Source organism: Homarus americanus, unplaced genomic scaffold (assembly GCF_018991925.1).
Source record: "Homarus americanus isolate GMGI-L3 unplaced genomic scaffold, GMGI_Hamer_2.0 scaffold41366, whole genome shotgun sequence".
Lineage (NCBI taxonomy): Eukaryota > Metazoa > Arthropoda > Malacostraca > Decapoda > Nephropidae > Homarus > Homarus americanus.
In genome coordinates, this window is record NW_024723541.1 from 5,837,613 (window position 1) to 5,864,659 (window position 27,047).

At 41.5% G+C, this 27,047-nt stretch overlaps 1 protein-coding gene across 1 annotated transcript in view; it reads left to right on the plus strand.

Moving 5' to 3' along the window:
- Positions 1-27,047, plus strand: part of LOC121863605 (transient receptor potential cation channel trpm-like) — a gene marked incomplete at its 3' end in the record, with an annotated part of 120,429 nt that overhangs the window by 78,444 nt on the left and 14,938 nt on the right. Inside the window, 5 exon segments of the mRNA XM_042362333.1 lie at positions 1,090-1,246; positions 1,421-1,562; positions 1,800-1,971; positions 5,138-5,268; positions 23,853-23,980. Of these exon segments, the coding sequence (XP_042218267.1) occupies positions 1,090-1,246; positions 1,421-1,562; positions 1,800-1,971; positions 5,138-5,268; positions 23,853-23,980 (730 nt within the window).

Below are 27,047 nucleotides of genomic sequence, written 5' to 3' on the forward strand. Positions count from 1 at the left end.
GTGAACAAGACGGTGAAACGCTCCTTAATTGCCTTCCTGCCGCGGACCTCAGCGTCTTCCTCGAATGAACGAACAGTTCGATTAACAAAATTTTGGTTAACGAATTACCTCCCATAAGGATCTTCAAATCGGTTGACGAACAAAACTTCGATTAACGAAATCCTTACAACAAACACGTTTTGTTGTGAGCATCAGCTGATGGGCTAGTCTGCCAATTCAGTAATCTGTTCTATGTTTACATTCGTTTCCAGTGGAGTAAATATCAAGAAAGTTGTGCTCTTTAATATTTTTGCATTTTTTATATTAAAATTATTAGTCATTTTAACATTTATTTAACATATTGATAATATATGCAGTACAGGGAACTATTTTTTTGTGCACCCATCAGACGCTTGACTCAGCCACAAGGCGTCAGTTTGACTTTGTTGACTGAAGTGAACATCTATTTTGTTGGTGTCTTGAATATTTTTGCATTTTTACATTGAAATTATTGGTCATTCTAAAATTTAGTTAACATATGGATAATATATAGCGCAGTGCAGTGTTGATTTAAAAAAAAAAAATCTTGAATTACACCTAGTGAACTTAAAATTTTATTGGTGAAATGACAGCATCAAGCATGGGTCCCCTGAAAGGTGATTTCTCCTCCATCCCCACTTCCTTCTCTTCTCCCTTCTCCTCCTCCCCCACTTCTAATTCCCATCATCATCATCAACCAGGAACCTTCTACATACACACCTCAAAGTAAGTATACTTTACTGCATTTTTTTTTTTTTTTTACTTTGTATGTACTTTTCGGTGAGCTGGAACCAATTACCCAATATCCCATTGAAACAATGGATTCGGTTAATGAACGACCCTCTGGAACGAATTGTGTTTGTTAACAGAGGGACCACTGTACAATACTTCTGGATGCAACAGCCTGTTGGCATCCAGATGCTCACGGGCTAAACTATATACAGGAAGTGGATGCCATTTTTTTTTCATAGGCATCAATACTAAGGCTGTTGCCTCAATGAAATTTGTTTTCTGTATGATTACATATTAATTATATCCAAGTGAATATACAATGGGTTGTCCCAATTTCAGGTGGTGGATTGGCAACCCCAGTTGTGTGTGTAGTAATAGAAGGAGGACCTCAGACTATTAGACAAGTACTAGAGTATGTCACTGACTCCCCTCCAGTCCCTGTTATTGTTTGTGATGGAACGGGACGTGCAGCTGATATCCTGGCATTTGTCCATAAGTAAGTTTCTCTGGTAGCAAGAGTGTTTGTATGTTAACCTAAATTATGTGTGTGTTTTATCCTGATCCATCAGTTTTTACATAAAGAGACTTAATGGCTGCTTCCCTTTTTGTAAGATATTTACCAGCAGTTACAAGTTCCAAAATGCAAACATATATATATATTTTTTTGTAGATATGCGTGTTCAGGGTTGAACATGATTGAGGCAAACCGTGACACCATTATCCTAGCACTTGAGCGGGTGTTTGAACTCAGACCAGTGCAGGCAGAAAAACTCTTTGCTGAAGTTTTGCAGTGTGTGCGCAAGAGAGATCTTGTAAGTCTCTTCAGATTTTTTATGCTTTTTTATGATATATATAAGTATAGACATAGACATGAACCATCATTAGAAAATTGGACAATCCCTTAACATACCCAATATTGTGCTCTTCTGTGACCCAAGCCAATCTGTCTAGTACAAAAATTACAGACATGGTTATATAAATATTTTGTTGTTGTTGTACAGTATGTGAGCTATTGATTCTCAGTTTGTGTTCTTTGTTTATTGTGCCAGATTACCATCTTCCGGCTGAAGGAGGGTTCTGAGTTAGATCAGAGCATATTGTCTGCACTACTGCATGCTCAGAGACTCAACCCACCTGAGCAGCTCTCTCTAGCTCTGACTTGGAATAGAGTGGATATTGCTAGAACCCACGTCTTTAATGAAGAAGTAGAATGGTCACAAGGTAACTTTTTACTGAGTTTTATGCTGTCGAGTACAGTATCCTGCAACTAAGAGCTATTTCTTTGTCTCCAAAATAAACAATTCAGATTCATTTTACTTGACACAAGACCATTAACAGTGACATAATCTCGTATCTCAAATGATTTTTATATTTGAGATATGAGATTATGTCATTGTTAAGGGTGTTGTGTCAAGTAAAATGAATCTGAATTATTTATTTTGGAGTTAATAATGCCTGTATATTGTTGCAGAATGATATGCATGAAGTTAAATACTTGATAGCATATACTGTACTTTTAAATTATAATGATAGATATAAGAATTAAATTAAGGAAGTACTGAATGATTATAGCTAGAAGATAATGATTGGAAGGTTTTAACACTGTAATAAGAGGAAAATCATTGTTCAGTATAGAGTGCATGGGAGGGGAAAGATGTGTTATATGATGCAGTTGGATGAGGAATGGGTAATTGCACAAAACTTTTTATTATTATTATTATTATTATTATTATTATTATTATTATTATTATTATTATTATTATTATTATTATTATTATTATTATTATTATTATTATTATTATTATTGGGCAACATGAGTAAATGAGTTATGCAACCAGGCAAATTCTGTCTTTTTGGACATTAACTCAAGATTAACAGTGAAATGAGCAGGAAAGGCTCTGCAAGCCTTAGGAAATGGGAGGAAGTTAAGAGTGAAATGTTCATCATGGAGTGTGTGTTCCAGCTCTCTTGTGTGAATCTGAATTTATAACTTTCCATAGTACAGGACAGGTGAGAATTAAGAAACTAGAAAAATAAAATGTGATAACCTTTATTAAGTTCTAGGAGTACTGTATGTCAAGGGAGTATACCAGGGGATGGACAGGAGACAGTGTGTAATTGGAAAACAATTTTGTATGAGAAGGAAAAGTGAATATAGAGGGGACTTTTCCTGATGAGTCACATTAATGCACAAAGTGAATGAAAGTTGAAGCATCTAAGGCACTTTAGAAGTTCAGATACATTTGGTGTCACTCAAATGGAAATAATTATATATATATTTTTCTTTTTAACCAGATTCTTTGACTCATAGCCAGTTTTATATTTAGTTTGAACTTTTGTAATACAGTACCTATGTTGGGCTCAAAGACTGAATTCATTCGCCGAGTGAAAAAAATCCGGTTCCACTACATTTGCAACAAGGATGTCTAGACCAGGTACTGCACCCTTAGTTCGAGATATCCTTGGCACTTCACGCTTGGAGTTTCTCAAAAGATGTTTAAATAGAATGTTGGGTAATTTCCAATATACGGGTAGTTAACCAATTGACAGCAGGTCATAGGCTCCAAACTTCTATGCAATATGAGAAAGCTTGGAAACTTTTTCAACAATTTATCAGGTTACGACTCCAATCACATTGTCGGAAACAGTGGTTTTAGAATTTTTAGATTTTCTGTTCAGAGTTAAAGGTCTTCAAGGATCAAAAATTGCATCTTATAAATCAGCATTGGTTGACCCTTGGCGTGGGGTTTTAATATTACTTTGAACCCAAGAATTTATCAAATGCTCAGATAGTCTTTTTTCATTCAGAGACCCCCTCGGCCTATATCCCACCTTGGTCTCTAGAAAAAGTTAATAAATTTCTTATGGGGCCTAATTACAATATAAATCTGAACCAGGACAGATTCCTCCAGAAGGCAGCTTTCCTTCTAGCAATATCAACAGGTATGAGAATCAGTGAACTTATTTCAATTTCCAATAATCCATCATTATTGGTATTTTCTGAGGAAGATGTCACCCTTTTTCCTACGGAGATCCTAAGAAATAATGAAAGGGAGGATTTTCAAGCTCAACCTTTCAGGATAAAACGGCTAATGGATGAGACAAGGGTTCCTCATATATTGTGCCCAGTTAGGAATCTTCTAGATGGTTAACCAGATTCCCTAATCGAGGCCCCAATGACTTCTCATCACAGGATGGTAAGAAATTGTCTCCTAGTCAAATGACAAAATATTTATCTCAGTTAGTGAATCAAGCAGACCCTGGCAAGAAATTTTTGGCACATGACACCAGGAAATATGCAGGGTCTGTGGCCTTTCTGCGGCATATGAGCTTCAGTCAGTTTAATGAAGTGGGCTTTTGGAAATCTTCAAAAACCTTTCAAATCAGCTATCTTCATCTATCTCTGGAAGATACTTCACATGTGGTGGTACTGGGGTCCCCTCCCCCACCTAGTTAATCTCCACAACCAGGACCTTCTGCTTCCTCATCAGAGTAAAGCGGGTATCCTAATTGGGATATGTAAATTAACTCTTTACCTTCCGGTAAATGTTCCTAATATTGGAAAATATTCCAAAAAGTTTATAATTATAATCTGGACCTAAGCTAGCGGAGCCTTATACACAATGTCACCTCCTCTCCACCTCCTGCTCGGGTAATCAAAGCTAGACGTCACTTTCTGGAAAGTACAAAAAGTCGTTTTTTTTTTTTCTAAAAAACAGTTTTAGTGATATACATAGTCCAGAATGCGATGTCAACATCCCACCCATCTCCATCCCTCGAGAGTTAACATTTGTTTACTGCTCGCTCTAGGGCAAGAGATGACGGTAGCAATGCGTGTGATGGAGGGTGCGGGAGGGGTTTTTGAGAATTGCAATTAAATGCCAGGTAGCGACGTGTCCTCCTAATATTACGTATTTAAGTAATTATTACATGTCTTAATTGCCTGTGTGTTGGCCTGGCGAGTTAATGCTAGGCATCTACGTACCTAGGTATAAAGCTAGACATCGCATTCTGGATTGAACAAAAATGACCACAATGCATTCTGGACACAAATATTATTATCAGAATGCAAAATTGGTGTTGTGGTCTCCCCCAAAATATCTACAACGTGTTATGGACAGTCTCAACATTCCAGAACACAAAATAATTATAGTATTGTTTTGTGGGTGCCAAGTTTTGCCCATGATGCCAGAATGTGATCAAGGTTAGGTTAGGTTAGGTTAGGTTAGGTTAGGTTAGGTTGCATTCTGGCAACATAACTAGTGAGTGAATTCAGTCTTTGAGCCCAACATATGCACTGGAAGATGGGGCCTTCACGTGTGATAAGTGGCCTGTAGTATAGTGCATCATTTTAACAGATTACCCCCCTAACTCGAATTGTTCTCAGGGGCCCTGGAACAAGCAATGATGGATGCTTTAGTGAATGATCGAATAGAGTTTGTTAAGCTCCTTCTTGAACAGGGCGTCACAATGAATAAGTTCCTAACCATTCAGAGACTAGAAGAACTATATAACTCAGTAAGTATGGCAGGTGACTCAGTTTTTCATGTAAGTAAACAAGTTATAGTTGCAATGTTAATGCCTCTGTAACATAGATTTTACCTGAGCTTTGTGCTGTAATGTAAATATATATAGAAATATGAAATGGTCCCAAGTCATCTGAAATGCTGCATTCCTGTACAATTGTCTGCTCTCAACCTAGTCATTTCCACCCACCTTTCATCTCAACAAGTCAACAATTCCTACACTTCTCACCAGTGTTAACAAATTTATTTTCTTTATCTGTAAATTTTAGCTCTAAATTCTACCACTGCTACAGTTATCACTCTGGACAGCTCACACCAACCCCTGGCTTTCACACTTCTCTCACCAATATGACAGAATTGAAACTTATCCAGAGGCTTTACTAGTTCACGATCACACTCACGTTTCTAGGGTCTTGGGTTAGACCAGCGTGTTGTTTCTCCTGCAAGAATCGGTAGACTACTGTGACAGCAATCGCAGCCCGAGGCTGCCCGAGGCGAGGGCCATCTGTTTCATATTAAACACGTCAAAAAACACGTTGTCAACACTATGCCTCTCTTCTCACCCTCTCTCCCTCCCTCTCTCTCCTAGTTTATCTTACGGTGGCGGTAACACTACCCCTGTCGGGCTTCGCACGAAATCATGGCATATTATTAGATTCACTCTCCGACCCCTTCCAACAGGCAGAGTCTCGTCACGGGCGTATTAACACTGAGTCCTTTGTCTTCACTTTAACACTTCGCACCAGGCCATCTTTGCTCGGTAGAGCCTCCAGTACTCTCCCTAGCATCCACTGACTCCTGGGGAGGGGTTGTCCAGAGATGATCACGATATCCCCAGCTTGGAGATTACAGCGGGTTTTGAAGAACCTTTGTCGCGGTCGAGTAATTTGCGGCACTTAGGTATCCAGTACGTCTCACGTATTATAGCAAGAGTGTGTTCTCGTCCTGAGTGTCCAGCTCTAGTTAAGTGTACCTCTCTCCCGATGAGCCCCGTGATCCTGTTGTCTCTTGGCAATAGTATGGGATTCTCCTGGTCTGGCTGGAGAGCGGCAAGTTTCAGTCGGCCACCTACTCTGATCAGACCGTCCGTGTCTAGATGCGGTTCCAGCCGCCTTATGTCGCTGTCTCTCACGGGTTGTCCCTGTTGTAACATACATAGTTCTCGAGGGAATCCTTTCCTTTGCATCAATCTTAAGACGGCTAATTTCGCCTCTTCCAATTTGCTGACCTGGAGCCGATTTTCTCGATGATGTTTGTTCTTTTTCCAAACCGCCATTCCATAAACCTTCTAATCCACACTACGCTCTTCAGAAGTCGATGCCTCGATGAGTACCTGGCCCATAGCTTATCGAGGATACCCTCCCCCTGGTCAACGTTCGTCGTCAGCACCGTGGTTTCCTTCTTCACCTCTGGGTCTCCGTCTCTGAGGTCCGGAATCCTCAATGGACTCTTTGGCCAACTGTCTTCTTCTAACAAGAGGAAAGCAGGTCCCCGAATCCACCTGCCCTCCTCATTGAGCTCTGCTCTATGTAATCCACGACAAGCATCGTCGGCCGGGTTCAGTGCCGACGTCACGTGACGCCATTGTTCTACCTTGGAGTCCTCGTGTATCGTTGCCACTCGATTGATCACGAAGGACTGGAAGCGTCTTTCGGTGTTTCGTATGTACTGAAGGACTGCCGTCCTGTCTGTCCAGAACACTGATCTGTCTATTTGTAATTCAAGTTCTCGTCGTAGTCGTTTGTCTGCCTTGGCAGCCAGTACTGCCGCATATAGCTCGAGTCGAGGTATGGTCTGCTGTTTCAGAGGGGCTAGCTTGGCCTTGTCCCACACTAAGGAGATTCGTTATTCAACCCAATACCTCGTCTACACTCATCTTGGAATACAGCCATGCGCCGGTTAATGCCCTAGATACGTTCTTGGAAACGTGACATTAACCAAAATGGATGTTGTCCGATCATCACATAAACTTTGTATTTATACTTACGTGTATGTGGAATACTATATACGTATATATACACTTTTACTCTTAAATCACTACTGTAATGTGACAGGTGATTAATTTTTATCTCTTGTGCAAAATACATGACGTTTATATTAAAATTATTCACTGTTTTACAAGGATTCCAGCAACGCCGGGCAGATGGGGGAGAGAGAGGGTGGGAGCGAGCGAGGGGGCGTGGGGGGAGGGGAGGTAGTACGTTTGACAGTTGGCACAGGCCCAGGTCTAACGCGTGTATATTTATCAGTTCTTAAGTGACTAAGCTTCTCTTATAAAAAGCCAGTGAAATGACCTGGGTGAATATAATTAACATTATTGGGATTCTTGTAACATACTGATTAATTTGAATATATACATGCTATAATTTGCACTAGACAAAACAATTTTAGTACTGTAATCAAATTAGTACATGTGCACTCCAGCTTTGCACTAAGGTCTTTTATTTCTATTACGTTTCATTTAGTATGGTGTGTGCATGTAAATGGATGAAAATAAATGAAGAAATCTATGTAAATCTACCCAAAAATACAGTTGAAAAACTTTTTTATAAAATGTACTACAGTACTGTACACTAATGTACAACAATTTTTATCTCTTGAGCAAAATATATGACGTTTATATTCAAATTATTGGCTGCCTTGCAAGGATTCCAGCAATGCAAATTATAATTTCCTAACTTTAGTCTGAGATATTATATAAGATAAAAACTGTAAGCCTGAAAGCCTGGCTGGGGGACTGACGGCTCCGCCACCCAGAGAGTTGGGGGGGGCGTGGTGGGGGGTTGAGGTGATAAGTTTGAGCAAATATATGACGCTTATATTCAAATTAATCTCTGTCTTGCAAGGATTTCAGCAATGCAAATTATATTATCCTAACTTTAGTCTGAGATATTATATATAAATAAACATAAAGAAATCACCAATCTTTTGTCTGGGAACACAAGGAGGGCGGGAGGTGAGGTGACAGAATGTCTGGCGTTTGTTTGTTTATTTATTTGAGATAAGATTTGACAGTTGGCGCTGAAGGCCTGCCTGCGTGTTTATTTATCATTACTTAAGAGTGACTAAGCTCTTCTCATAATTTGCCACCCAAACAACCTGGGTGAATATAACTCACATTGGAGGGATTCTTGTAAGATAGTAATTTATATGAATACCTGTATAAACAAGCTATATTTGCAATAGACATAACAATTTTAGTACCGTAATCATTTAGTACATGTACAATACAGGTTTGCACTTAGGTCCATTGTTACTGTACAATACTGTATTGTGAACTACAGTATTAAGCGTACCCTTTTCATCACTTTGTAATAAACCTAGCCACGCCTATGTGTGTGTATGATATTTACCATAACATCATATATATATTTTGTGGGTATAAATGGTGGTAAAATGGGAAACTTGGGGTTGGGTCTTGGGTGCCCGGAACCAATTAGAATCAATTCCATAGGTTCTGTACTTTCGTTATCAGCGGGGTCCCAATTAGGCGCGATAACCAAGGGACGACTGTACTGTATTGTATATACTTGTGACGCTGGCCAGTTGCTTCTGGTGTTATAGTACAGGGGTACTAAGTGACAGCACTAGGATCCCGCTTCCTCTATCAAGGAATAAACAATTAAAATTTAATTGAAAAAAAAAAAACCATTCAAATAATGAGACCTAGCGAACCTAAATGGCCAGGCGTACGTTATCTAGTGAATTTAGTCAATACAGTACATGTAGCTATGCTTTTTTTATTTGGTCCCCCATCATACGAGTCCGTTTTCTCTCACACCAGGATGCCTGAGTCCACCGTTTTCTCTCTTAATCTTACGAGTGCATCAGAGACTTCGCTATTTCTTAGTAATGACACAGAATTTGAAATTGCAACCCCAATTGCAACTGGGTTTGCAATTGTTGAGGCAACTAGATATGTCTGATTACAGCAAATGTGTTATTGTCAATTTGTAGGTGAAAGATTTTATCCTCAATAGATGTAGGTTAACATTACACCTGGAGGCAAATGCTTAAAAAAAGCTAAGGAAGGAAGCATATTCCTTTAACACATAATTATCTGACCAGTATGGGGAGGATCATCGTGTCTCTGTCAGGGGGTCGTGGGTGGTCCAGCAGGCGTCACGGAAGTTTTTTTTTTGGGGGAGGAGGGGGGGGCCACGGACGTATATGCGATTGGACGTTGTTCGGTCAGACGTTAACCGATGCATGACTGTATATATAATTTTGGTTCTTGTGACGCTCGGAGCGATGAGTCCCAGTGGGTCATATATGGGGCTGACCATACTCAGAAGGCTTCATTTCGTCTCTGGTTTCTTAGGAATCTGGACCCGGACCTCTAGTTCGACTTTTTCCAGGTCCCACAAGATTCCCAGTGCTCGTTCAGTGGGGAGCCTGTCGTCTTTCAAATGACTTCCTTTACTCCCACGGCTTTCTCTGTCTGTGGAATTGCCTTGAGGACTTCCTTGTGATTACAGACCCCCTTCGTAAGTCCGAATCCGCCCTTCTTTCTCAGCTGTCTCAGTCAATGGGTAATTATCGTTGCCTTCCTCGGCGAATCTACTGAGAGAAGCAGATCATCAATGTAGAAGTTACAATTCGCTTTTTTGATGTCGTCATGGAGACTTTCCCTGCAATCTTGGAATGTTCGTTGTAATGCATACCTGGCGCATGAAGGGCTACACATACCTTCAAAGAGATGTACAAGTACTGTCATTTGGTAAGTGGCGGGGCCCCTGGCAGCTGGTCGTCCGTCCAACATAAAAATTGTAAGGCGTCTCGATGTTCGGTACTACTCGCACTTAATGGAACATTGCCTCGATATCAGCCATGAGTGCCACCTTTCCTTGTCTGAATCTGATGAGGACTCCAATCAAATTTGCTGTTAAGGTCTGGCCCTTGCATCACCTGGCTGTTCAATGACATCGACTCACATTTGGCCGCACAATCAAAACTATTTTCACCTTTTCTAGCTTGTTGGGATTCAACACAGGGTGGTGTGGGAGATACCAGGTCTTCCCGGGTGTAACACTGAGTTTTTCATGTGGGACTCGCTCAGCATGTCCCTCGTCGACTAGACGTCTCATCTCTTCTTGACACCTCTGAGAGCCTTGGGTTCTTTAGGAGGCATTTCTCAGACCCGCCAATCGCTGTTCGGCAAGCTTCTTATTGTCTGAGAGTTCCGGTTCTTCCTGGTGAAACAACAATGACCTTTGGGATTGTGATGGATCGGCTCTTTCTTTCTCCTACGCTAATCACTTTTACACTGACCTCTTCGGTGTTTACACTACTTCTTTCTTTCATGATTGTGCCAATGGAGAGGGAAAAACTGGCATTCCCTCTGCCTGCAGCCTTGGTACTGCTCGTCAGTAACTCCCGTGAAGTGTAGAAGCCTCGAGTGTACTCCAGAGCAGCCGTCTATACCACACACCATCTTCTGGCTGCACTCCGTTATCCGGCAATTACGACCCAGGCTGGCGAAACAGCGACATTCTTCCCTTACGAGGGAAGTTCGCTTCCATTTGGACATGCTGAGGAATGTCCGACACATCTGAAGGTGATCTCCGTGGCATAACGAGCAGCGTTCATCGTCCGTTTCTCTGGTTGTCTTCATTCTTGATGTCACCAGACCCAGTGGCTATGGGTTCCTGAGTGTCAATGATTCCGGAAAGTGGGTATGATGGGTGGAAACACGTTCCCTCTCCCCCCAATGGGATGTTCCCGACCCTGAAGCGCTGAGTGTTGGGAACTCTCCTTGGGTGGGTGTCGAGGTGTAGCAGGTAGACACTCATGATTCTGGCAGTTGACAACTTGTGTCTCGCGCATACCTCGTTGTGGCTGTCATCCCTTCGCTCGTTTCCGGAAAGGGCTTCCTCCTGGTAATGACAGCATCTCACCAAAGTCCTCCGTATCACCCAAAGTCTGAAGCTGCTCCATATGGTCTTTCATATTCTGCATCATTGCTGTCAATTGGGTGAGCGTCTGCTGATAAACCCCCGATTACCCTATTTAACCGGCCTGTTGGTTTCATCCTTCTCTCTGGTGAAAGGGTTTCTCTACTTTCCCTGGCTGTGTGAGTGACCGGTTAGCATCTCTGTCATTCAGGGCCTCCAGGTATTCTATGCTGGTTAGGCTGGTTTCCTCTGCCTTGTTTCCTTTCATGACTGGTGACACAGTGAACTCGATTTGGCTCTTTCGGTGGACAGCTATAGAGACGTTCGGTTGAACGGGAATGCTCTTTAACTGACACGTCTGCTTGTTTATAAAGATGTCATATAACTCAGGTCATACCAGCGATGCCATGCAACTGAAGTTATACAAGCGATGTTGTATAGTAGGTAGTAGGCAGCTACCAAACAGGGAGGTACTACTGCCTGGGAAGATATTGGAAGCATAATGTGTTGTCTAATGGTAGACCCTGCTGCTATATGGCATCACGAAAATTGTGACCAAGTCCCAGGTTGCTGATCTATCTTTCTGCCTCATTTACACACAATTGCAGGGTCTCAACTGTCTCTCTTACTATTGACAACACCACAAATAAAACCGTCCTCATTCTTGATCTGTTTTATTCATTCGATTTTATTCTCCTATGTCAGTTGATATTAATACTGAAGCGGGGCCTTCTCGGATGGGTCCCACTGGTTGGGAAGGTTGTGGACCCCAGGGCCGACCTGATCATCATCAAGCTGCTGGGGCCTCAACTGATGCCACCGCGGTTGCTGGAGGATCGGCTTTTTTCACACTTCATTTTTCCAACATTCCCGGACTGAGATTCAATTTTTCTTCTGTGGAGCACCATCTATCAACCTCTTCACCCGACCTCTTACTATCCGAACTTCAACTGACCACAGCATCTTCACCCAAACCTTTTCAAGTCTCTAACTTTAACCTTTATACCTACAGTCGACCCTCGATAATTCGGACTAATGGGGGGGGGGTGTCCGTTTTAGCCGATTGTCCGAATTAACCGATTTAGGTTAGGTTAGGTTAGGTTAGGAAATATAGTACCGTATATACACTATACGCTGAACATGATACACAGGAACAAAAATACAGGAAATACTGTACTGTAAACATCATATAACTAGCTATATAAAACATTGCAATATGTTAATTTCATTTACCTTTGGTAGATGACAGATGAGCTTGATGTGGTGGAGGTGGGGGGCAGAGGTGATAACGTGTTATTCGGAGTCAGTAGAGCTATGATGCTCCACTGGTCCTTGTCCCCCACTCGTAGAAGGCTGAGGTGACTGAGGATGGCCTGAGTCAGCAGCAGGAGGGTCATCAATATCGTCAGCAGGCTCAACAGCTGCAGCAGGGTTGGGATGAGCTGGCTTGAAGAATGAGTCTAGTTTCAGTTGCTTACCTTGATGATGCTGCCTCTGGATAATGAGTTCCCTAACGGCTCTCAAATGTTGATAGTAATGCTGAATATCATCATTTTCTGCTGAACAATCAATGTACGAAATGACATTATCAAGGGATTCTCGTATAACAGAGAGTTTGGGTTTGTTGGGCAATGGTTCTTCGTCTTCCTCATCTCCACTTTCTCTGCTGTCACCAACGAGAACTTCATCCGCTATTTCTTCTTCTGTTAAGACTTGGTATCCAGGGTCACCCTCTGTGTCTTCTAGCCAGTTTCTGATGTCGTCTTCTGTGACATCATTTTCGCCCGCCCTCTGAAGGATACGATGAAAGTCCCTTACCTCGAATCCTTTGAAATCATAGTCTACCTCCACATTGTACAAAAGTTTTTTCCAAGCATTGACTAGAGTGGTAGTCTTCAGTGCCTTCCATGAAGCTGCAAAGTTGAATATTGCAGACTTGAGGTTGTAGTTCTTGACAGTTCTTTGTCCTCGTGTGTCTTCTGTAAGATCTTCCTCTTCTTCTATAACCGCAAGAACTTCGTCCAGATATCTTCGTTGGTATATTCTCTTGCAGGCTACAATTATACCCTGATCCATCGGCTGGATCAGGGAGGTAACATTGGGTGGCAAGAACATGCATCTTATTTTACCATCATTACTGACAAGCTTGTCAGCACCTGGGTGAGCAGGTGGTGCGTTGTCCAAAATTAGTAGCGCCTTCACCTCAGCAGCAGGAAGTTTGAGGACATCTTCTTGATATTTTCGCACTGCAAGAATGAAATGCGAGAAAAACCAGTCACTAAAGATTTGCATGTTGAACCACGATTTCTTGGAGTGGTAATAATGCACTGGTAGATGGTGCATCATGTCTTTCAGAATACGCGGGCGTGCTGACTTTCCCACCACCACTAACTTTAAACGGTGCATACCATCTGCGTTCGCACAAAACAATGCCGAAAATCGTTCCTTACTTACTTTACGACCAGGTGAGGAGGCTTCATTCTTGAAAGTTTGGGTATTCCGGGGTAGAGACCGCCAATACAACCCAGTTTCATCTACATTATAGACTTGGGAAATCAGGAGCCCTTCACTCTTAATTAAGTCATTTAGCAAGTCATTTAGCCTGTCCCTGAATGGTTCGATATACTCGGTGGGGGCACTACCAGCTTCACCATGCGTAATTTTATTACACATGCCATGGCGATTTCTAAATCGCCATAACCACCTGTCACTAGCTTCGAAATTCTCGATGCCCATATGACTTGCTAGCTTAACAGCAGCAGCTTGTATTTCTACACCACGGACGACATTACCACAGGATCGTTGCTGCACAAACCACTTCGTCACTGCCTCCTCAAAATTTGTATCTTTTGCCACTCATACGCTTCCTTACACCAACAGATGATGATTTAGAAGTTGCATCAACATTATATTTCAAAGAAAATGCAATGAGTTTGTCCTTAGCCTTGCGTATGTCCGAAACTGTTTGCTTTTTAACACCGTACTCGTCACAAACTCTAGACACCGAAGCACCAGCCTCTAACTTCCTTATAAGTTCCAGTTTCTGGTTCACAGAAAGGGTCACATACTTCCTCTTCGGCGTTTTACTCCCCCTTGAAGTCATGATGTAAAATACAAGGCTGAAAGATGCCTAATTAGTGAAATATCAATGAAAATTGCAGGGCATCACAGCACTGATACTCGAACATGGCGCTAGGTCAAGAATGACTGGCGTGACTCACGCGCGAACAAGACGGCCGCGGCGTGACCCATCTGTTGGACAATCCCAGAACCATGTATTTTATCCTATTTTACATTGAAATACATCACGTTTCAGCAAAACTACTATTTATTTCCGAGAATATATTCATTCAGGCGCAGTTTAGGTAAAATATACGTGTGATGTAACAGTTTTTTAACTGAAAACGATTCGAAAAACACGTACTCTCTAGCCCTGTTCAAGGAGAGGACTGGGAGAAGCTGTTTGGTGCTGCAGACGATGATAAGGAAAATGATTTGGATGGATTTTAATGAAAATATTCAGAAATATGGTATCGTAGTATTTATTCAAGTCAATTAGGATAGAATATTATTGTAATACAACAGTTTTTAACTGAAAACCAATCGAAAAGTGATTACGGTAACATCTTTTGAACGAAAGAAAGCGAGTCATTGTTTTCGTCACGATTTTATCCCACTTTCCACTAATACGCACGTCATTTCAGCAAAAATATTACATTTCCGTGAATGCATTATATCAAGCACAGTATGAATAGAATACCATTGTAATATAACAATATTTTAACCAAAAACTATTAAAAAAAAATCCTCTTGAACATTGGAAGGTAAGGTAAAATCTTTTGTTTTCGTCATGTATTTTATCCTCTTTTACATTAAAATACATCACGTTTCAGCAAAACTACTATTTATTTCCGAGAATATATTCATTCAGGCACAGTTAAGGTAAAATATACATGTGATGTAACAGTTTTTTAACTGAAAACGATTCGAAAAACACGTGTACCGTCTAGCTGATACAGTTGGTGGTGCGTCATGCGTCGTTGTAAACAATAGGAGGTTGAAGTAGAATACCGGGTATTATATTAAGTGTGAAATATCAAAAAGGTTTTTATTACCGGTATTTTTTGTAGATCAATGAGAACTGTGATACCGTATATGATATGATAAGTTAGCCTGTGCTAAGAACTTCAACATAGACTACTGAAAGCACGTTGGAAGGTAATTAGGCCTATTGTAAGTTGGTGAGCTTCATCTGCTGAAGGAACTGCACAACTTTTCATTACTAATTGGTACATATTTTACGTTTCCTTTGTTTACTGGCAGTAAATGGTAAATATTTTTCATGTCTGAAGCTAAAAGTTGCATCCCCCCCCCCCCCCACACTAGTGGGCAGGAATGTTACATTAAAAAGGCCTTTGGTGTTTTATCCAGCGGTGGCTGCAATACCAGCATTTTAGCTTCAGGTCTGCATAGGTAATATTCCTAAAAAAAAAAAAAAAAAGTTTGTTCAGATTTTGTCCAAATTATCCGAAATCCGGATTAAAGGGGTCCGAATTAACGAGGGTTGATTGTACTTCCGTTCTAAGGGAGGTGTATGCGCCTACTGCAACACACGTACACCTATAGCCCGACTCACGGATCTTGAATCTCCCCTTTATGATGTCATCTGGCTCAAAATATCTCTACCGACTGTGACTATTTTTCTTTGTTTCCTTTACTGTTCTCCCAAATCTACCAACTATTTCGAACTCTTTGACTATCTCACTTCTTGCCATGAGTCGTTGCTATCCACACACCCCAACACCGAGATCCTCTGCCTAGGGGATTTCAATGTACATCACAGAGAGTGGCTTGGCTCTGCAGGGGATGACCCAGGTGGAGCTGAGGCGCTCTCTTTTTCCTTACTTAATGATTTGGAACAAATAATCAAACACCCTACACGCGTTCCTGATCGACATGATCAACTTGCTAACATTCTTGATCTTTGTTTTACCTCTAACCCCTCACACTATTCATACTCAATTTTTGCCCCCTTAGGGTCTTCTGATCACAACCTTATTTCTATTAAATCAAACTGGGCACGACCACCACCCCCACGTCCTTTTTTTCTATATTTTCAATTTCTTTCCGTTCTTTTTTTTTACGCCCCCCAGGCTCCGTTGTGGGTCATTTGACCTGTGCCCGGGTGAGCTAATTCCCGTAAAAAAAAAAATAAATAAAATATGGCACTATCGGAGGGCAAGCTGGCAATCCTTGCGAGAATTCTTCACCGACTTTCCTTGGGATGAATGTTGCTTTTCCACTCGGGATGCCTCGATATGTGCTGACAGCATTGCTTGGGTTATACTGGGCGGTATGAGTGCATTTATCCCATCTTCTACCAAAACTTTCACATTACAATCATGGTTTGATCGCTCCTGCTCTCTTGCTTGCAGGGTGAGAGATAGGGCATATCGAGCTATGAAACTATCTCCTTCTCCTATTACCCACACCTCTTTCATTACTTCTAGGAATTGTTGTAAGGCTATTCTTCGTAGGGCCAAGCGGAATTTTTTTAAAAGAAAGACTGCTGTCCTGACTAATTCTTCCTCTAGTAAATCCTTCTGGTCCTTAACTAAAAACATCTGTAGCAACTTCTGCACGCCTTCTTTTCCTCCCCTCTTCCGTCCCAATAACTCTATTGCCAACTCTCCCCCTGACAAAGCCAACCTCTTTGGCACCTTATTCTCCTCTAATTCCACCTTAGACGATTCCCACTCTATCCCTCCTACCCCTGCACCTCCTACTGAACCTATGCATTTTCCTATAATCTCCACTCGCAGGGTTGCCGGTGTGTTATCCAGGTTGGATGTGAGTAAGGCGCATGGACCGGACGGAATACCCCCTCGTGTTCTGAGGGAGTGTGCTGAAGCCCTGGCCCCTGTGCTTGCTTGCCTCTTTTGCCTTTGCCTCAAAATTCAAGCTTTTCCTTCTTCTTGGAAGCATGCCTTGTTTCAGCCCATCCCGAAGAAGAGCGACCATTCTAATCACTCTAACTATCGTCCCATTGCCCTAACTTCATCCCTCTCTAAGGTTTTCGAAACTATCTTGAACTCCCATTTTCTCCATCACCTTGAACGCCTTTCTCTTTTGTCGGATCACCAGTATGGCTTTCGTGAGGCGAGATCTACTGGTGATCTGCTCTCCTATTGCACCCATCTTTGGTCATCCTCTCTTAGGGATTATGGGGAAACTTTTGTCATGGCTCTCGACATTTGCAAAGCATTTGACAGGGTATGGCACAAGTCTTTGCTATCTAAACTTCCCTCTTTTGGTTTCTCTCCCCCACTTTGTTTTCTCATCTCTAGCTTCCTTGAGAACCGATCCATGGCAGTTGTTGTCGAGGGATCGATTTCGCTCTTTCCTCTACCAATAGTGGCGTCCCCACAGGGAGTTCTGTTCTTTCACCAACTCTCTTCGCTAGCTTTTTTACCAATGAATTACTTCACACTACAACTAATTCTATCCATTCTTCGCTGATGATTCTACTCTTCCTCTTCTCATTTTCCTTCCTCTAACTCTTAAATAGATCTGTTCTAGAACTGATATCATGCTTCTATCAATGCGGATCTTTAGCATCTCTGAATAGGGAAGTACAAACTTGGTGAGAAGTTCAATAGTAATAAAACTCAATATTTACCAATTACACTTTGTAAATTAAATGATCTCCCACCAATTACATTTTTCAGGGCCGCTATCATCCTCCCCAAATTCTGGAAATAAATATGTTAGACCTCACCATTTCCTCAATATGTCCTGGAAATCACATCGTTAGTACTCTAACTAAAGTGGCCTCGAAGTTGAAATGGTGTTGCAGATACATAGCTACTTCACTCCTGAGCAGTTGCTCCAAGTATACTCAAGGGTTATTCATTACAACTTGGAGTACTGCTCTCATGTCTCAGGGTAGCTCTTCTTCTGTCCAACTGTTAAATGGGGTGGAATCTAAGGCATTTCGTCTTATTAACTCTCTCCTCCTTTAGTCGACAATCTCTCTTCCCTTTCTTTTAGCATAATGTTGGTTCACTCTCTCTCTTTTACAGAGTGCTTTAACAAACCTTAATGTTCAGTGGACTTGGCTCATATGCCTTGGCTAGGCCGTGATTTTACAACACCACGTCTTGTCATGATGCCCGTTTCTCTGTGGATGTCGGTCACGAGAATAACCCTTTTTTAGTACCTCCTTCTTTCCTCCTAGCCCTAACTGTGAAATGCTCTGCCTTCTTCTGTGTTTCCCATGCTCTCTTACAATCTGTCTCACTTTAAAAAGCTGGTTTCCGGCATTTTCTTGGTATGGAGTAATACAGTACAGTAGTACCTCGTTCGTGGTCAGTGAACCCACAGGAATTCAATGAGGAAAGTGAAGAAATCTGCATAAGTGAACAACAGAACATATGGGATTAATTCCAATAGAGTCTGGCCCGACCCCAAACTCCACTTTTGATGACACAAAACAATGTTGTAGTAAAAATATTATCTTAACTTTGTGATGGGTATACACAATTAATATAGAGGCTAGGTTAGGAAAATAAAGGTTAGGATTAGGGAAAAACGGGATTTAAGTTAGGGAAAACTAAGGTTAGGGTTAACACACTTATGTTAGTAGAAGAGAGATGAATTACGACATCACGGGGATGGAGGCTGGTTTCGGGCAGAGGCAGATACTGGCCTCAGGTGAATCACCATCATAGGTGAATCACCATCACTATCCGTCATAGTTGTCAGGGTGCTCCCTGACATATCCCTCAAGTCCTTCCTGTCCTATCACTGGCTCTGGCTGGCTGTGGTGGGTTCTTGGCTGGCGAAGAACTTCAGTAATGCTTTTGTGGCTAGTGTTGATGTTGTCTTGATACACCTTGATGTCGCGGCTCCATAGCCTGCACCAGCGGGTATGGAAGACTTCATAAGCGGTCATCGTCATGGTTATTTGGAAGGAAGAGCTTTAATTTCTTAATTTCTCTGCACTTGATGGCACCCTTAACCAATACTATCGTTAACTTGTGTTCTTCAGGATTGACACACCACCTTCCTCTTCACTGATGTGATCATCTTCCAACATTTCGTCGGCAGTCATTTCAGGATCTCTGATCTGCCTCTAGGATATCGCCGTTGGTAGTCTCGGAGAAGCCTTCAGCTGTATCTTTGTGCATCTTCTCTTGCAAGGTCCAATGCCCACTGTCACAGGCCCAGACCTCACCAGTCACAGGTTGACTCCGCCTCTCACCTGATTTATACCATACAACACATGCATCCATGCGTGTCAATGGTCGTAGCTATAGACAGTTGATCCCTTGCTTCCACCAAGGGTCACAGCTTGTTTTAGCGTTAAATTCTACTTGGCTTTTGGCCGAACTTGATTCACCACCTCCTGTTCCTTGTCCTAAATGCGGCTTTGCTCTCGCTATCGGTGTCACAGATTCCGCCTTTCATCATGGTGCTGGTACAGTCGTTCAGAGCTTAAATTTCTTCTTTGCAGTATGCAGCTTTCACATTGCAGATGAACTCTGGTCCATGGGCTGGATTAATGGCGTAGTGTTGGGGAGGAAAGGAAGACCACTTTTACGTTGGGGTGATGATCCATAAGTAATTAGCGAGAGTGTCCTGGTGCGTTGTCCAAGGAGCAACAGAATGTTGAATGGAACATTCTGTTGCTGCGCCAGAACTATTCCGCGGGGAGCGAAACGGTCATCAAACCAGGAAGTGACAGAGCAAGAACATCCGCCTTCGTGCGGTCAGCCAGTGGACATTAATCTTGCTCATGTCCCCACGTTCTTGTAAGCGCGTCACGGCTTCTTCCGGGCTGTGTGAATCAGCAACTATAACTTGGGTTTACAGGTACGGAGGCATTGGTGGTAAGAAAGGGCGGTGATCGCTCATTCTACAACCAGGCCCCGTCTTGCTGGCGGGCCTTGGTCGCGAGGTCTTGGAAGGTAGCTTTTCCAAAAGGGCGGATTAAATCCATATTGACCACCTGATGGCTCGATGTGCCTTCCTGTACCCGTAAAGCGGGAGAAAATCTCTAGCCGCCACCACGGTCCTTTTCGTTCTTCACCTGTGTGTGTCTTGTTCCTCTTCTTAAACCTATGCAGCCAACCAGAGGAAGCATTGACGGGTTTGGGTTCTGCAATTCCCATCTTACGTGACACTGCTGCGTACAGTTCACGGGCGTACTCTTAAACAGATCGCGTGTCCACTGCCATGTTGCATCGCGCCTGACGATTCAAGTAACTCACCAGCAAATTTTCAACCTTTAGCAGCACCTTGTTCTTGCAACTGGCAATACTTGATCATTGAAGCACCTGCAGACTTTGTGATTCTCATGTGTTCTTTGATCTTGGCTGCATCCTTCTTAATAGTACAAATCATAGATTCGTTGACTCCATGCTGGCGCGCGAGATCAGCTTGTCGTGTTCCTTTCTCCAAATCTTGAATGATCTTGTATTTCACTTCGTATCTTAGGGAACGTCGTATCTTCTTTGGCTTAGGGCGGCTTGGTCCAGGTAAGGCAAGGTTTCTCTCTGGGCGCGGTGGTCCGGCGGAAGCCATTTTACAGAACAATGGATGCACGTTTACACGGTGTGGCCTGGAGGGATGAAACTGACGCGGCTAGGTCAAGCGTCTTCTTTCTTCCCTCCCTCCCACGGGTGGACACGTCATATTATTTTAAACCAATCACAGCTAGCAGCGGAGGGAGGTAAGGATGCAGGCCCAATCACAGTCCGATACGTCATATGACGTCACTGATAACGCAATAGAGACATGCACTGTGCAACCTTATCGCGCGGCTTGCCCAGCCGGGAGAAGGCGGGAGGGTCGAATCTAAAAATAGCGTCGCACCAGACACACTGCGCGTATATGGGTATATGCACTGCGGAAAGTGAAAGTCCGGTTCTGGCGAGGCACCGCGTAAATGAGAAATCGAGGAAAGTGAAACCGCTTAAAGCGGGGTAATACTGTATAACCGTTTTTTTCTATATTTGCAATTTCTTTCCGTTCTTTTTTCTTTTTCGCCCCCCAGGCTCCGTTGTGGGTCGTTTGACCTGTGCCCGGGTGGGCTAATTCCCGTTAAAAAAAAAAATACAATCTGAAGTCATGTAAGCGATGTCAGACAACTGAAGTAATATAAGCAATGTCATACAACTGAGATAATATATGCGATGTCATACAATCAAGACCACAGTGGTGTCACACACGAGTGGCGTTCCTCAAACGCGTGACGTGCACTACGCACGAGTGATGTCACACAAACACGACCACAGTGATGTCTTACACGAGCGATGATGTCGCACTAACACGCCCACAGTGATGTCATGCACGAGCGACGTCTTTTCTGAAATGGCTGACACTGGACCACGTTTCTACACATGTGTTATACACATATTCAACTGGTTTAACTATTGTTACACAGTACACATACTGTATACATACAGTATATACACACACACACACACACATATATACACATATACATATATATACTTATAACTTGAATGTTGTACACACACTTAACCCACAAATCCTTTTCATTTATGTATTTCTTCATGGTTCCTTATTATCATTGTTATTATTATTATTATTATAATAATAAATAACCTTAGAGTAATTCACCTTATTTGTTTGACTTAAATCTAAAATGTAACACCAACGTCTTATATAATTACCGTGAAAAATATACTAAGATTTATATACGTTCACTTAAGATGAAGACAAAAGTAAAAGTTAATGAATCTTATCAAAATTATGTATCTGTTAAGCGAACTTTTGGTGATTGTCTTCTGAGGTTAATTTTGCGATATGGTTGATATTTGATAGTGAGTTCTGCTATAACGCGTGTTTTGACAACACGAATTGGCTCTAACGCGATTTATGAATAGAGGAACGATAATTGTATAATGCGAACGCTTGTTTGCTGTAACGCGATTTTTACTTACTATTTCTCCAATTTTGTGGTATTAACTGTGAATATGGGAAAGAAGAATATCTCCAAGAAGCGTTTTGGTGATCGCATTCCCAGTGATGATCGTGAAAGAAAGGCTATACCCCTTGAAGAGAAGCTCGATGTTATCTACCTCAAAATCACCCTTCTCCCCCATCAAGTTATATTCATATTTTTTCAAGGTAAAGTGTTACATTTACTGTATGATTTCATTATTAGATATGAATGTAACATTTATTTAGACTGTGCTATCCTTTGTGTTAGGCTAACTACTATATTTTTTTCGATTTCAAGTAGTAATCTGCACCTAACCCTATTTTCTCCATAAGCCCTGTTATTTCTATTACGCGAATTTCTATAACACGATGTTTTACAAGAACACAACTATCGCGTTATAGCAGAACTGACTGTACTATGGTGTCACTGGTATAGGAGGATCAGCTGTTAGTTATAATCACTAGCGTGCGTGTCCGAGCGAACGCTAACTACCCGTCCGCCCAGACCAAACATTACGACACTGTCCGGGTGTTCTGAAACCTTCGCTCACTGGGTGCGCGGCCTCCCTGTTCGAAAGGAACGCTCACAGCCCCATACACGCAGACCGAAGCTTTACGTCACTGTCCGGGTATTTAAGACACTTCACTCAAACACGTAACACTCGCTATCACTGTTCCCCATGCTGACTACGCACCTGGGTGATCGACAACCTACTGTACGCTCTCCCATGCTGAACTCCGGCGTTGGTCCTCATCGTAGTTGAGAGTTCCCTTCGACAGTCCTCCCGTATACGTTTTGACTGTTAACGCTCATAGGAGCGTTATTGGTTTGTTGCTGGAGAAATAAACCCTCAACGTTGACTCCTACCATATAATTCGGTCAAAACCTGTTAAAGAACAATTCACATATAACAAATGCTGTTATCTCGGGACACATAGTATGAATAATACAATCTTAAATATAACTCTCATGTTACAACTGTTGATACATCAGGAGACAATTTGTATAATATGATTAAATTACAGTACATCAATATACTTATTAAGTTATTTAGAGTTTTTATCCAGAGGCTTTATTAGTTCACGATCACACTCACATTTTTAGGGTCTAGGGTTAGACCAGCGTGTTGTTTCTCCTGCAAAAATCGGTTGACTACCGTACTGTGAGAGCAATCGCAGCCTGAGGTTGCCTTAGGCGAGGGCCATCTGTTTCATATTAAACACGTCAACAAACACGTCAACTAACACTCTCTCTCTCTCTCTCTCTCTCTCTCTCTCTCTCTGGCGGTAACAAATATGACAGAATTGAAACAGATTAATTTTCCATCGCATCTGTGACTGGGATAGCATGTGCAAGAAGTGGTAGAGTGTTCATGTTCCAAAATTCATAATCCCAGACACTACTGTCTGGGTGGCTCTTATTGCATGCACAGTATCATGCTAGTATTCTCCTCTTTCACTTAATCCTTCATTAATTCTGCTGTATCTAGCTTCCTCCCAAACCCTCATATGTATTCCCTTATTTCTTTATAATGATGATGTTTATGCCATGGAATCCTTGTACATATTACATTGTTACAAATACTGTATGATATTATACCTGTAGGACCTCTGTCCAGTTTGAGATGTTATGGATATATCAGAAACTTTTTGTCACTTAAAATTGTGTTTACAACCAATTAAATCTTACTGGGTTCCTGTATTTTTTCAGAAATGTGGACCATCCAACACATTACGGTATATAATCCGTGACGTAAAAAAGAACATACCTCGTGATTACCGATATACCCTCATAGACATTGGCCTTGTTGTCAACAAATTAATGGGAGGTGCATACAGGTAGGTATTTCCTGGTAGATGTAAATGTTCCAATGCTGTAATGAATGCCTCATTGCAACAGTTTTTTAAGATTATTTGAATAGTTATTGAAAGATAATTCACTTTGATAGATAGTTCATTCATTTAACATCAACTGCTTAAAAAAGGACTAATGTGGAGGTTAAGGAATTGCCCCTTATGACCCAAAGAGATTGTTTGTCTTAACTTTCACACTTGACTCTAATTACTATGGTTGTTTCAATTGGCCCTTTTTCCAGTAGAACTTCGACCATATAATAGCTGTGGGTTATATTAGGAAGCCAAAGACTGTGTGTTATATTAGGAAGCCAAAGACTGTGGGTTATATTAGGAAGCCAAAAACTGTGGGTTATATTATAAAGCCAAAAACTGTGAGTTATATTAGGAAGCCAAAGACTGTGTGTTATATTAGGAAGCCAAAGACTGTGGGTTATATTATAAAGCCAAAAACTGTGAGTTATATTAGGAAGCCAAAGACTGTGGGCTATATTAGGAAGCCAAAGACTGTGGGTTATATTAGGAAGCCAAAGACTGTGGGTTATATTATAAAGCCAAAAACTGTGAGTTATATTAGGAAGCCAAAGACTGTGGGCTATATTAGGAAGCCAAAGACTGTGGGTTATATTAGGAAGCCAAAGACTGTGGGTTATATTATAAAGCCAAAAACTGTGAGTTATATTAGGAAGCCAAAGACTGTGGGCTATATTAGGAAGCCAAAGACTGTGTGTTATATTAGGAAGCCAAAGACTGTGGGCAATATTAGGAAGCCAAAGACTGTGGGGTTATAAGCATGAGAGATGGAGAGCACTGTAAACATGGTGAAGATGATGAGCTGTTCTCACTATGTAAACAAGGACCAGTATGGTAGTTTAATAAAATACAATGGACTCAATGGGGAGGAGGAGGGAGGAGGGAGGGAGGAGGAGGGAGGGAGGAGGGAGGAGGGGAGGGAGGAGGAGGGAAGGAGGGAGGGAGGAGGGGCGGAGGGAGGTGGAGGAGGGGGTGGGGCATTTTTACTTGTGTGAAAATATATGTATATTCCCTTTATGTGTTTGCCCTTAGGACAATTATTTCTTTTACCTGTATTGTAGATATGTGTGTGTGTGTGTGTGTGTAGGCCGGATTTGGTAAAACATTACTCTGACCACCTATGTGATACGGGTAGTCCCCATTAGAGGTTCACGGCGCCATAAGCTCGTTGAACAGGCTTTGTGTGAAATATAACAGAGTCTAGGACTGCTTTTAGTATCCTGGTGGTCCAGCAGTTAGCGTTACCCGGTCACAGTTATGGGCTCGTGGGCCGTGGGTTCGAATCCTGGCGGGTTGAGGTGTTGATTGTATGTAGAAGTCCGCGTGTTTATTGGGCTAATGAAATATATATGGATCCTCGTGTTTCGAAGCCGGATTTGGTAAAACGTTACTCTGACCACCTACGTGATACGGGTAGTCCCCATTAGAGGTTCACGGCCATAAGCTCGTTGAACAGGCTTTGTGTGAAATATAACAGAGTCTAGGATGCTTTTAGTATCCTGGTGGTCCCCGGTTAGCGTTCGGTCACAGTGGCGACTGGTGCGTGGGTTCGGGAATCCTGGTGGTTTGAGGTGTTGATTCTGTGTAAGTCCTTGTGTTTTATTATTGAATGAAAAAATATGCGAGTGGTTGCCTTTCTTAGCGGTCAATTGAACCAGAGGTTACGCGTTAAGTGGCTCACGTTATCACGTTAAGTGAATAACAGAACATATGGGATTAATTCCAATAGAACCCAGCCCAACCCCCAAACTCACTTTTGTGACAAATAACTATGTTGTAGTAAAAATAACATCTTAATTTTATGATGGTACATACAATTAATACTTAAAAGAAATACAGTCATGAGATTAATGTCCATTCAAATAATGGACTCCGCTCCCTCCCCTCTCACACTACAGTACCACGACCAGCTAACAGATGATCGGGTGCAGTCCCTCCCCACCCCCACCAAGCTTGCGTCCCAAGGAGATGTGGGATAACCTCAAACTAAAGAAGTTAAGGAAAATATAATTGACATTGCTGGATTCCTTTGCAGACCAGGAATATTTGAATATAAATGTCATATATTTTTTCACAAAAGATAACATACTTACTCAGATTAAACATTTTATCTAAAATTGTATGTTTAATGCAAAATATGTTGTTTATATTCAAATGATCGCAAATTATAAGAATTCCAGCAATGTAAATTATATTCTGGCCGGATAATTTGTATGAATTTTCTATGAGCTAAAACAAATATCTACAGTTAATAAAAAAAAAAATATATTCTTCAACTATCTGTCAATCAAGTACCCACCTTGCCTCCCCTCTTGTTAACCGGCGGTCAGTCCCAACCCCTCCCCCACCCCACCAATCCTCCATTCAAAAATTTTTAACATTTGGTAATAAATAATACCTCAGATTAAAAGTTAGGATAATATAATTTGACATTGCCAGTTCCTTGTAGACCAGGAATATTTTGAATATAAATATGCATATATTTTTGGACAAAAAGATAACATACTTACTCCAGATTAAACATTTTATCTAAAATTGTATGTTTTAATGCAAAAATATGTTGTTTATATTCAAAATGATCACCAAATTATAAATTTAGCAATGTAGAATTATATTCTGACGAGTAATTTGTATGAATTTTATGAGCTAAACAAATATCTTCAGTTAAAAATAATTCTTCACGGGTAACAGATGAGGTGGGTTGGTTGGTCCTCCTCCCCACCAACCGTCCCAGGAGATGTGTGGGATATACTAAATTTTAATAAATATTACCTCAAACTAAGAATTTAGGATAATATAATTGACATTGCTGGATTCCTTGTAAGACCAGGAATATTTTGAATATAAATGTCATATATTTTGGACAAAAGATAACATACTTACTCAGATTAAACATTTTATCTAAAATTGTATGTTTTAATGCAAAAAATATGTTGTTTATATTCAAAATGATCACCAAATTATAAGAATTCAGCAATGTAAACGCTATATTCTGGCTGGGTAATTTGTATGAATTTTA